General features: G+C 38.3%; 1 protein-coding gene across 4 annotated transcripts in view; it reads left to right on the plus strand.

Moving 5' to 3' along the window:
• The first annotated feature begins 457 nt into the window (after nt 1-457).
• fbln2 (fibulin 2) overlaps nt 458-12,776 on the plus strand; it is a 187,427-nt gene continuing 175,108 nt past the window's right edge. For 2 of the 4 annotated variants that reach the window (XM_072582226.1, XM_072582229.1), the window contains exons 1-2: nt 537-692; nt 4,575-5,878. In XM_072582226.1, coding sequence (XP_072438327.1) covers nt 4,726-5,878 — 1,153 coding nt within the window. In that variant the 5' untranslated portion in view covers nt 537-692; nt 4,575-4,725. Of the gene's footprint in view, nt 693-3,799; nt 3,945-4,574; nt 5,879-12,776 lie in introns of those variants that run through there. The other 2 variants (XM_072582227.1, XM_072582228.1) reach the window with 2 other exon arrangements.

Raw genomic sequence — 12,776 nt, forward strand, 5'->3', positions numbered from 1 at the left:
CTTTAAAGCGTAAGCATGAAAAATTGTTTGTTTAAATATCGAATTCTACAGAATTAAAATTAATTTTTCTTTGTTTATTGTAACTGCAACAAATTTGTTTGCGTCATTCAGATGGACCCAAGGATAAACATCAACAATTTTCTTTGTCAATTTTAATATGTGGTTTGCAAGATTTTCTTGTTTAATATTTAAAGTAATTTCACCTTTCCTGTTTTAAATGGAAAGTATTGCAACTATAAAGCTGGTGTAGGATTATTCCTCCTGGCTTATGTTTTTGGAATTCAACATTTTTAAAATGTTTCTGAACTTCCTGTTTCTAGAACACCGATCAGGCATATATTACTGAACTGGAGTATCAAAAACTACAGGAATACCCATTACATCATGTAATCCTCTGGATAGTATTTGGCTACAGAAATATTTTAATGTTGGGGGTGGGAGAACAGTTTACTATGGGATGCAGCTCAAAGAGAAGTCTAGTAGCAGACAATAAGTTGTGCTGTGGGAGATTAAAAGGGTCTGACAGCAGGCCAGCACATTAGGTAAGCAACTGTGATTGATGAGAAACTTCTTTAGTTTCAGGTTGAACAAATAGCCCTTGCTGTTGGTCAGTTGAGTTCGAAGAGTTGGTCCCACCCTATTAAAACACGTCAAGGTTTTCATACTGTGCTCAGCACACACTGCTGGAACGGGTAAGTCTTGCTTTTATACTGATGTTTCTTTAGAGACAGTTTTATGAATTGGGCAAACAAATGTAAAGGAATGACGATAAATATGTTGAGATGAATGTTATTATGTTAAAGGAGTAGCACAGGCAGATTTAAACTATCATGTTATTTAAAAGCTGCAGTTTAATTTACAGAACCTGTGCTTTTGATCTGCTCATGCACTTTTATTTTGAAGAACAGGGTAAAGCTGGGCTTTAAGCCATTTTAGAAAACTTTAGTTTTCTAGTAAAGTCTTTTGTTTGTGAAGAGCACTATGCCTTGATTTAATTGTGCAAGATAAAAACATGAAATTTCCAGACAGCCAATCTGTAAAAAGTACTCTGTTGCAGCTTTAGTTGTATTAAATTAACCCAGAAAGGCAGCTTTTTAAATCATCAAAGAAATAGACTTCTAAGTATAAGAAACTTCTTTAGCTAAACTTTTCCCGGATTGAGAGATGAGTTTTTTTTCTTTGCCTTATTTGTCATGTTGTGTTCAAAAATCACCTTTGGGAGAACTAGCACCCAGTTGTCTGTTAATGAGAAAGTCATTGCAATGTTAGAGCAGTATCTGCTTTCAATCTGTCCTGTGCAGACAGAGTGACCATGCAGAAACACTGCTTCCGATTAAACCTGAGTCCCATTGGACTGATAACGACTGTGATCCTTTGAAATTCAAAGCTGTTTCCTCACACATCACAGGAGGTAAAACTCCACTACAGTCAAGAAACTTTTAACTGCTCAGGTTACACTCTATACACTGCACAGACTTGAGGCACTCTAAGCTGGACACTGAAACTACATATCCTTACATTGTATTGGGAATAAAGAAATAGCTGGCTCAGGAATAATAAAGCAACTGCAATCAATTGGGCATAGCGATGATATGTTGTATGAAATGGCTTCTGAATATGACGAGCTGATTTTAAACACAAGATTTGGATGTAAACGAATAAGGAAAAGTTCCATGCAGTTCCCTTTAAGCAACCAGTATTAGTCATCATCATAGCCATGTGCCTGGCGTGCTCTCAATTTTTTTTTCCAGTTTATCCTGGATCTGAATTTCTTACAGTCTCTATTTGAAATTGTAATGTTCTTTTGTCCCTCCAAATTTCTGGTGCAGCTGAAATAAAATTTATTTTAATTTTTAAAGAAATTCAATGTTTTTTGAAAAAAAATTGTTGACTCTGGAGAGTAGCAATCCAGGTTTGTAAAGACTGTTGCCAGGAAACAATCTAAATAAGTAATAGATTTTCCCAATGTTGAGTCATTTAGTGCTATTAAAACAGAGATATTGTTAGTCTATAGAGGGCAATTAAATAAACTAGAACTGTCTATTTGGAAAAAATGTAGGAGGCACGCTTTGTTATTAAAAGGAAAGAACATATAAGCTTGGATTTATTACACTTTAACTTTCAGCCTGGGTAAATGATTGTATTGATTTTTAAAGTATAAGTAATTAAGTTTCTTGAAAGCAGTTTCTATAAGACCTTCGACAGATGCCCTCTACAAAAATGGTCAGCATGGATAACATCCTTGTGTTTGTGGTGAGAACTGCAGCATTTTTTTCCCTCCTGATTTCACAATTTACTGAGAGTGTGGCCTTATGGATCACATACGTATCAGAGCTGTTATGATACTTGCAGAAAGCAGCTGGTGAAGGGAAAAAAAACTTTGTCTGTGGCCAGGGAATAGGCTTCATTTTGTGCAGCACAACAGATACTGTATAACCCAAACTAAGAAATGCCTTTAAAAAAATACCAAAGGTTGTCCTGTTTCAATAAAAGTTTGGATTGTTTAACAAAGCAGATTTTGTTACAGTTTCTTTGTGTTGGTACCTCACTGTTTAAATCCTGAATATTTAATAAACTCTCAATTATTGAGGTTCCTATTTCAAAACTTCCGGCATGTCTCACCGAGAATTTGTAATATTCGGTACAGCAGAAACAAATCTATGTCACACATCGCTGTACAATTTTTTTTGAGAGAACGCACATAATCCTTTGTGAAATAAAAATATAAAGTCAACTTTGTATGCATTTTATATTAATGCATCAAATTGTTGCCAAAGTCATGAATTCACATGAATAATATTTCAGTTTCAGTGGCTATGGCCCTTGGTTCATTGTTTGACGATTGGGAAATCATTGGATTCTGTCATGATTTGGAGGTGCCGAGGTTGTACTGGGTGGACAAAGTTAAAAAAGTCACACAACACCAGGTTATAGTCCCAACAGGTTTATTTGGAAGCACTAGCTTTTTGAGAGCTGCTCCTTTACAATCACCCGATGAAGGAGCAGTGCTCCAAAAGCTAGTGCTTCCATATAAACCTGTTAGGCTATAACCTGGTGTTGTGTAATTTTTAACTGGATTCTGTGATCACAATTTGAATTAATTGCCTTTGAGGTATGGTTTCCAAAAGCATTTGTGAATCATTTTACATCTCACTGTTGAATGTATTTTAAAATTTAAATTTAAAAGTCTGTTTAATTCTTTATTACCAATTGTTCATGGCTAAACATGACTGAGGAATGTTTTATCCTACAATTTTCAGTAGCATAGAGATTTTCTCATAACCTACTACACATTTATCTTTGTTTTGCATAGATGGTAAGTTGATTTTGCCTGCTACAGTTAAATAGAACTGCTTCATTAAATTCCAACCAACATGATGCATTTAAGGTTTAAATTTGTTTATCCTCCTCACCCATTCCTTATCACAGCAATATTTAAGTGGCTGATCCATGTTCTGTGAATTGCTGAAAGTTAGGTGTTCTTTTTCATGTATTGCAGATATTGAAATAACATCACCAGAATAATGTTAATTAAGTCTTCTCCAAATTATTGAAACAGTTTTGTCAAAAAAAGTCCAGTTTAAGTAAGTTTGCAATAAGGATGAATGTTTCAAAAAATACCTTGAGTCTGTGGCTGGAAAATAACATTATATTAATTTTAAATATCATAAAATTTTCAGTAAAATTCAGTCTTTTTGCATCTAGAAATGCATGTTAGAGAATGTCAACATTGAATATTGTCTAATTTCATGAAAAATTGTTTATTTAAGCTTGTGTGTCTGCTGTGGATCTTTGACAGAACTTGAGTTACAAACCTCTCCAGAACTTTCACAACTCAGTTAAGACTGACACACCAGTGCCTGTACGGTACTGACACCACTGCACTGGTGAAGGTGCTATCCTTCAAATGAAATGTTAAACTGAGACCCTATCTGGCTACTCAGGTAAATGTAAAAACTTCCCATGCACTATTTGAAGAAGAGTGAGGGAGCTATTTCCATTGTCCTAGCCAATATTTATCTGTCAATGAATATGACAAACCAATAGATTATCTGGCCACTATCGTATATATTTGTTGTCGAAATTTGTTGTAGTAAAATTGGATGTCATGTTTCTCACATTACAACAATGACTACACTTGCAAAAGTATTTAAATGGCTAGAAAACACTTTGAGACATTTGCTGGTCCCAAAAAGCATTTTGTAAGTGCATGATTCTTTTTTCCTTTCAAACCCGTAAAACAAGGAAAATATACAACAGTAATTGCTTTCCACCATAGAGTACAGCACCATACCATGTAGTATAAACTGCTAATAATAGCAAACCTGACGTAATGTGTCAAGTAGATGTGATTCTGTAACATATGAATGAAATGTTGGTTTATGTGCAGTTGAGAGATGCCAAGAAGTACATCCTTTGAGACAGTTCTTTAGTTTCTGTATAATGGGTTCCAACAGCCTTAATTACACCAACCAATGGTTACTTCTTACATTATGTATCAAAGCTTCTTCTATTTTATATTGGAAATTTCAGTTTGCAAAATCTTTAACAGACTTTTCTTTCATGAATTCAAGGTTTAAGGAAAGACAGCAAAGAATTGATCTACAGTTTGGAACTGGGTCTGGAATTTCTGTAAAAACAAGAGTCAAGAGGGTTTAAATTTGAACATTTAAACCAAAGCTGCTTCTGTGAATAACCTAGTGCCTGTGAGAGCCCTTCAAAACCATGGCTACACAAAGACAGGAAGTATTTGTATTATTGGATCTCAGGTTTTGGTTCTACCTGCTGATTTGCTGTGGCAGTTGTCTCACACAGAAGGACTGTACTGGTGTGAATTGCCCTTTGCTGGAAAACTGCATTGAAGAGGTGTTGCAGCCTGGGGCATGTTGTGCGTCTTGCATACAATATGGTTGTGAATGTGAAGGCTACCAGTATTATGACTGTGTTAATGGTGGCTTCAAGGATGGGAAAGTACCTGAAGGATCATCATATTTTGTTGATTTTGGAAGTACAGAGTGTGCATGTCCGAGTGGAGGAGGCAAGATAAGTTGTTATTTCATTCCTTGCCCTGAGCTTCCTCAGAATTGCATTGACATTATGGAACCAGTTGAGGGCTGTCAACAATGTGCCAAAGTGGGATGTCTTCATAATGGTCAGAAATACACAGCAGGGCACACATTCCACATGCCACCATGTAAAGTCTGCCATTGTCCAAATGCTGGTGGTGAATTAATGTGCTATGCTCTTCCAGACTGTGACGCAACTCAAGAGGTGAAGACTGTCTACCCAATAATTAATGATAATGAAGAGTCAATGCGGCATTATGATGATCATTATAGCTATGACCAAGAGCCTCTAGACAATGAGCACTTTCTTAAGGAATCTTCTAAACAGTCCAAAGAGTATGTACTATTTAATAGCAGGCAACAAAAGTCTGTGAGTAAGAGTTTAGATATTGATGAAGAGGGAAATGAAGACAATGATTACAAAGAAAACTATGTGGTTCCAAATAATTCCCACGTTTTAGCCTATACTACAAAGATACCAGATACAGTCAGTGCAACTACAATGGATACAATTGCCCAGTTCATCACATTTGAGAAGGAAATGGAAAATACAAGGGAAGACGAACTCCAAAGGGAATGGATCACAAAGAAGGAAACATTAGAAGAAAAGACAGAAAATAAGGAAAATAAAGAGGAACCCAGTGACCATATGTTTCCAAAAGTTAAATTTAGTCTCACAAAACAACCTCCTGTTGCTGTTAAGGAAGATAATAATGCAGTCCCAAACAAACAGCCACAAACACTTTTCTATTATCCTTTTGATGAAGAGGAGGACAATAATAACATTAAATTAAACCCAGATTTTGATGAAGGTAAGATTACTGAACAAGCCTAATTTTGTAGTGATAGTTTGTTAGAAGTATTCAGTTAACTTCAGAGTAGGTGCATTAGTTCTCAATAAATGAATCTAAGAGGGAATTTCAGGTTTCACCGACCTTAACGGTCATTCTTTCGAATTCCGTTATTCACTTCAATAAGTGGCAGGATCTGACTACTAAGGAGACAAGGTAGAGTTCCTTTCTCAAACTCCTCAAGCCTTAATGAGTAGTACTAATGGCATCCAGGCGGTGCTGCTTGAAGGAAGTTGTTTGGGAAGAGCTAATCAAAGAGGATAAGAATAATGCAAGAAAAATACTTTATTTTTGAAACAGAGAATGCATTGTGCTTAGGCAAAGGGATTATGAAAATAACTCAATAAAGCTTACTTGTCCTCATCCTTCGATATCCTTTATTCGGAAGTTGTTGCAAATAAAAATAGAAAGTGACATTCATCATTTAATGATCATTACCTCAGGCCTGAAAATTGGCACTCACTGAAATATCAGCATGGCTGGGATCCAGGTTAAATTCATACCCTTTCCTTCAAATCTGGGAACCCATAGAAATGTATTTCTTGTGTTTGTTTATTATAAACAAGGTGAAGAAATTGGGATTCCTGAAATGTTAACTGATAAAACACCCTATAAACTTTGTCTTGGTAATGTCTGAGAAATGCAAACTTCAACATAAGGTACAAGTGTAGGTGACATAGTTGGTATTTAACACACTGATGATTGGTACTTTGTGTGAAGTAATCTTGTGATCATGTTGGTTTACTTACCATTATAAAGCTTTCAACTATTAATCTTATTTCCTGTTGTTATTTTGTCTTATCAAATATACCAAAACATGTGACAAATGAGATTCTTCCATCTATTCTACTGATATAATTTTTAAAAATTCATTCATGGGATGTCAGCATCGCTGACTGGTCAGTATTTATTTCCCCTCCCTAGTTGCCCGTGAAAGGGTGGTGGCGAGCTGATGCAGCCCACCTGCTGTGGGTTGACCCACAATACCATTAGGGGGGAAATTCCAGGATTTAGACCTAGCAACTTTGAAGGAACAATGATACATTTCCAAGTTGGAGTGGTGAGTAGTTTGGAGGGGAACTGGGAGGTGGTGGTTTTCCCTTGAATGCCATGCCATGCCCTTCTAGATGGAAGTGCTTATGGGTTTGAAAGATGCTGTCTAAGGACTTTTGGTGAGTTGCTGCAGTGCATCTTGAAGATAGCACATGTTGCTGCTACTGGGTCGGTGGTGGATACTTATAAATGTGTGCCAATCAAATGAGCTCCTTTGTTCTGGATGCTGTCAAGCTTCTTGAATGTTGTTGATAGTCAGGCTTTGGGGAGTCAGGAGTCACTTGCTGCAGAACTCCTAGCCTCTCACTTGCTTTTGAAACCATTGTATTTAAGTGGTGAGTCCAGTTGAGTTTTCCATCAATGGGAACCTCGAGGATGTTGATAGTGGGGGATTCGGTGACACCATTAAATGTCCGGGTAGGTGGTCAGATTGTTTCTTAATGTGATAAACATAGCCAGGCATTTGTGTGCTGTGAATGTTACTTGCCACTTGATAGTCCAAGCCTGGATATTGTCCAGATCTTGTTACATTTGAACATCGATTGTGTCAGTATCTGAGGCTTCATGAATGGTTCTGAATATTGTGCAGTCATTGGCAAACATCCCCACTTCTGACTTTGTGGTGGAGGGAAGGTCATTGATGAAGTAGCTGAAGATAATTGGGCCTAGGGCACTACCCTGAGAAATTCCTGCAGTGATCTCCTGGACCTGAGATGACTGACCTCCATCAAACATGATCATACCTGCACTAGGTATGACTCCAACCAATGGGGAGTCTACCCTGATACCCATTGATTCTAGTTTTACTACTTTGATGCCATGCTCGGTCGAATTCAGCCTCGATGTCAAGGGCTTGATATCATTCTCACCTCACCTCTGGAATACAGCTCTTTTGTCCATATTTGAACCAAAGCTGTAATGAGGTTGGAAGTTAAGTGACATTAGCAGAACCTAAACTGGGCATCAGTAAGCAGGTTATTGTTGAGCAGATGTTGCTTGATAACACTTTTGATGATCAAGAGTAAACTGATGGAGCAGTAATTGGCTGGGTTAGATTTGGTTCAGCTTTTTATGTACAGGATATAACTGGGTAATTTTCCATTTTGTTGTGTAGGTGCCAATGTTATAACTGTACTGCCACAGTTGGCTAGGAGTGCGGCAAGTTCTGGAGTTCAGAACTATTGCCGGAATTCTTTTCAGGGTCCATTGTCTTTGCAGTATCCAATGCCTCCAACCTTTGCTTGATATCACACGGAGTGAATCAAATTGGCTGAAGATGGAATCTATAATGTTGGGGACCACTGGAGGAGACTGAGATGGAATATTCACTGAGCACATTTGGATGACGATTGCTACAACAGCTTCAGCCTTATCTTTAGTACGTTCCGTTGGGCTCATTGTGATTGCGGATATTTGTGCAGCCTCCTCCTCCAGGGTGTTGTTTAATTGTCCACCACAATTTATAACTTGGATGTGGTAGGACTGCAGAGCTTAGATCTGATACTTTGGCATGGGATTGCTTAGCTCTGTCTATCATTTGCTGCTTTTGCTGTTTGGCATGCAAGTAGCCCTGTTTGATAACTTCACTGAGTTGACACTTCATTTTTACATATGTCTGGTGCTGCTCCTGATATGCCCTCCTGGACTCTCCATTGAACCAGTGTTCACCCCGGCTTGATGGTAATTGTTGGGTCTGGGATATGTTGAGATATAAGGTTGCAGACTGCGTTGAAATATAATTGTGCTGCTCTCAATGGCTCACCACACCTCATAGATGTCCACTCTTGTGTTACTTGACAACGTTTGTCCCATTTAGTGTAGTGATAGCGTCACACAACATGATGGAGGGCATTCTCAATGTGAAGGCTGAACTTTGTCAGCAGAATACTGTCATGGATGGATGCATCTACAGGCTACGGATTGGTAAGAATGAGGTGAAGTTTGTTTTTCTGTCTACTTGGTGCCCCCCCATTTGCTGCAGACCCAGTCTCGTAGTTAATGTCCTTTAGGACCTAACCAGCTTGGTAAGTAGTTCTGCTGCTCCCAGTGTTTATTTTGTACCCTTGCCACCTTCAGTGCTTCCTCCATGTATTGTTCCATGTGGAGTACTCATTCAACAGCTGGGGCCGGATGATACATGGTAATCAGCAGGAAGTCTCCTTGCTCAAGACTTCATGAGGTCCAGAGACAGTGTTCAGGACTCCCAAGGCAGCCACTTCCTTCTGTACACCACTGTGCCACATCTCTGCTGGGTCTGTTCTGCTGGACAGGACATAGAGTCATAGAGATGTACAGCACAGAAACTGACTTTTCAATTCAACTCAGCCATGCCGACCAGGTATCCTAAATTAATCTAGTCCCACCTGCCAGCACCTGGCCCATATCCCACCACATCCTTCCTATTCATATACCCATCCAGATGCCTTTTAAATGTTGTAATTGTATCAGCCTCCATCACTTCCTCTGGCAGCTCATTCCATACACGCACCACCCTCTGCATAAAAAAGTTGTCCCGTAGGTCCCTTTTAAATCTTTCCTCTCTCACCCTAAACCTATGCCCTCTAGTTCTGAACTCCCCCACCTGAGGGAAAAGACCTCAGGTCCTATCCATGCCTCTCATGGTTTTATAAACTTCTATAAAGTCACCCCTCAGCCTCCAACACTCCAAGGAAAACAGCCCTAGCCTATTCAGCCTCTTCCTGTAGCTCAATCCTTCCAACCTTGGCAATGTCCTTGTAAATGTTTTTTTGAACCCTTTCAAGTTTCACAATGTACTTCTAATAGGAAGGAGACCAGAATTTCACACAAGATTCCAAAAGTGGCCCAACCAATGTGCCATACAGCCGTAACATGATCTCCCAACTCCTATACTCAATGCTCTGACCAATAAAAGCATACCAAACACCTCCTTCAATATCCTATCTACCTACGACTCCACTTTCATGGAACTATGAACCCACACTCCAAGGTCTCTTTGTTCAGCAACATTCCCCCAGGACCTTGCCATTAAGTGTATAAGTCTAACTAAGATTTGCTTTTCAAAAATGCAGCACTGCACTGGTCACAGGCCTCCATTCTGAAAAACAACCAGTTTGAGCCAATTCTGTATCTAAAAAGCTAGTCCTCCCTGTATTCCATGTGATCTAACCAGTGAACCATGAGGATCCTTGTAGAATGCCTTACTGAAGTCCATATAGGTCACATCCACCACTTTGCCCTCATCAATCCTCTTCATTACTTCCTCAAAAAACTCAATCAAGTTAATGAGAATGATTTCCCACACGTAAAGCCATGCTGACTATTCCTAATCAGTCCTTGCCTTTCCAAATACATGTAAATCCTATCCCTCCGGATTCCCTCCAACAACTTCCCACCATTGATGTCAGGCATATCCAGGGATGGTGATGGTGGCATCTGGGACATTGTCTTTGAGGTATGATTCTGTGAGTATGGCTGCATTAGGCTGTTACTTGACAGCTCTCCCAATCTTGGCGCTGGACCCCAGAAATTGGAGAGGAGGACTTTGAGGGTTGACAAGCCTGTTTCTGCTGGTGCCTAGGTCAATGCAAGATGGTCTATCTGGTTTCATTTCTTTGTTGAGACTTTGTAGCAATTGATATATGTGAATGGCTTGCTAGATCATTTCAGAGGGTAGTTATGGGTCAAATACATTGTTGTGGGTCTGGAGTCACACGTAGGTTGGACCAGGAGAGGATAGCAGATTTTCTTCTCTGAAGGACATTAGTGAATCAAATGAGTTTTTCTGATAATTGACAGTGATTTCATGTTTATCAGTAGATTCTTAATTCCAGATTTTTATTTTAATTGAAGTCAAATTTCCCCATTTGCAGCATTCCCAGAATATTCACTGAGTTTCTGGATTGATAATACCACTAGCTTTTGCCTGCCCATAATGTTAAATTACTAACTAATGACTGAAGTCATAACTTTACAATCAGGCATTAATAGTTTTCTTAAATTTTAAGATGTAATACCTGTTGTTATGAATGAAAATTTGAACAGAAAGTATTTTCATTACTAATTGAGTATGTTGATGCCTACAGTTACAAAACAACTTTAAGTATTCGAATTACATTCATACGCATTTTTATGAGGTGTTAAATGTGCAAAAGTTACACTGAAAGATTGATAGAAGTTTGAAGCTCTTTCCCACAAACAGCAAATGAGGCTAGATCAAGTGGAAATTATACTCTGGAACTGATTGATGTTTGTTACCAAAATGATTAAAGGGTAAGCAATAAAGGTGGTTACGTCACAATCTCATTGAATGTTGGAATAAGTATGAGCAGATAAATGATTTACTTCAGTTCCAGTGTTCCTCAATACAGTTCAAATAGACTAACCTACATTTCCCTAATAGACTGTATTTGCACAATGTGAGTAAAATGGATTTGTGAAGCCATGATGTCAGTCAATGAACAATAATCATGCAGTCATGCAACATTTAAAATTGAATTTGGTCAGTATGTGAATTTGTGAGTGTTATACTGTGTTCATTTGAGAGTGGTACACATTCAGAATGAAGGAGGTGTTAATCACCAGAGATCAAAAGGTGTAAATTCTCATCAAAGTTTTATTTCAATTAAACAGTGTGAAACTCCAACCCCACTAATTACTTGTTCCTCACGTATACAGTATATCCAATTAATTATGTCTTAATTAACATATAACATTGCGTGTTCCCTCGTTCTATTTGGTCCCAGGCATCCCTGCCAGACTCTGTTGGATTATAAGAACATAAGAAATAGGAACAAGAGTAGGCCATTTGACCCATCCAGCTTGCTCCTCCATTCAATAAGATCATGGCTGATCGTTTTGTGGACTCAGCTCTTGTTACCTGCCCACTCACCATAACCCTTAATTCTTTTACTGTTCAAAAATCTATTTTCTCCTTTAAAAACATTAAATGAGGTAGCTTTAACTGCTTCAGTGGGCAGGGAATTCCACAGATTCACAACCCTTTGGGTGAAAAAGTCCCTCCTGAATTCAGTCCTAAATCTGAGAAAGTCACAGGAATTGAGTTACTCGGTTGGCTCTCCATTATGAGTTGTATGGGGCAAATAGAACATTATAAGCCCTGTGATACAAACCTCAATGTATTATAAAATGAGAGCATAGTATCCTTCAGAAGAACATATCTCAGTGGAATAGGCAGACAAGTGGCAGGTAAAGTTTAGTGCAAAGGAGTGTGAAATGTTTCATTCTGGTAGGATGAATTGGGAGAAACAATATAAGGTAAAACATAGAATTCTAAAGAGAGTGTAGAAGGCAGAGGCACCTAGATATCCTTGTAGATGAATCATGGAAGTTGACAGGACGTATTGAGAGCACAATTAATAAACTTATGGCATTTTGAACTTTATTCGTAGGGGCATTGAGCACAAAAGCAAGCAAATTATATTGAATTATAAAATGCTAGTTTGCTTTCAATTGGAATATTGTGTTGTGCAGAGATTTGATAGAGATATTCAAAGTAATGAGAGGTATGGTAACAGTAGGTAGAAATAAACTTTGCCATTGGTTGAAAGATCAAGAACCAAAGTGCACTGAAACAATGGCACTATGAGGAAAATTGTTTTGAAGTTGTGAGTGGTTAGGATCTGGATGCACTGCCTGATAATCTGCTGGAGGTTAGGTCATTTGTGGTTATCAAAAGGGAATTGGGTCATTGTGTGAAAAAGGTTTGTGTTACTGCAGGGAAAATGTGAGAGAATGGTGCTAGGTATATTACTCTTTCAGTGAACTAGTACAGACATGACAGGATGAGTGGCAGTTTAACCATTCT

This window comes from Chiloscyllium punctatum, chromosome 12 (genome assembly GCF_047496795.1).
Source record: "Chiloscyllium punctatum isolate Juve2018m chromosome 12, sChiPun1.3, whole genome shotgun sequence".
Classification (NCBI taxonomy): domain Eukaryota; kingdom Metazoa; phylum Chordata; class Chondrichthyes; order Orectolobiformes; family Hemiscylliidae; genus Chiloscyllium; species Chiloscyllium punctatum.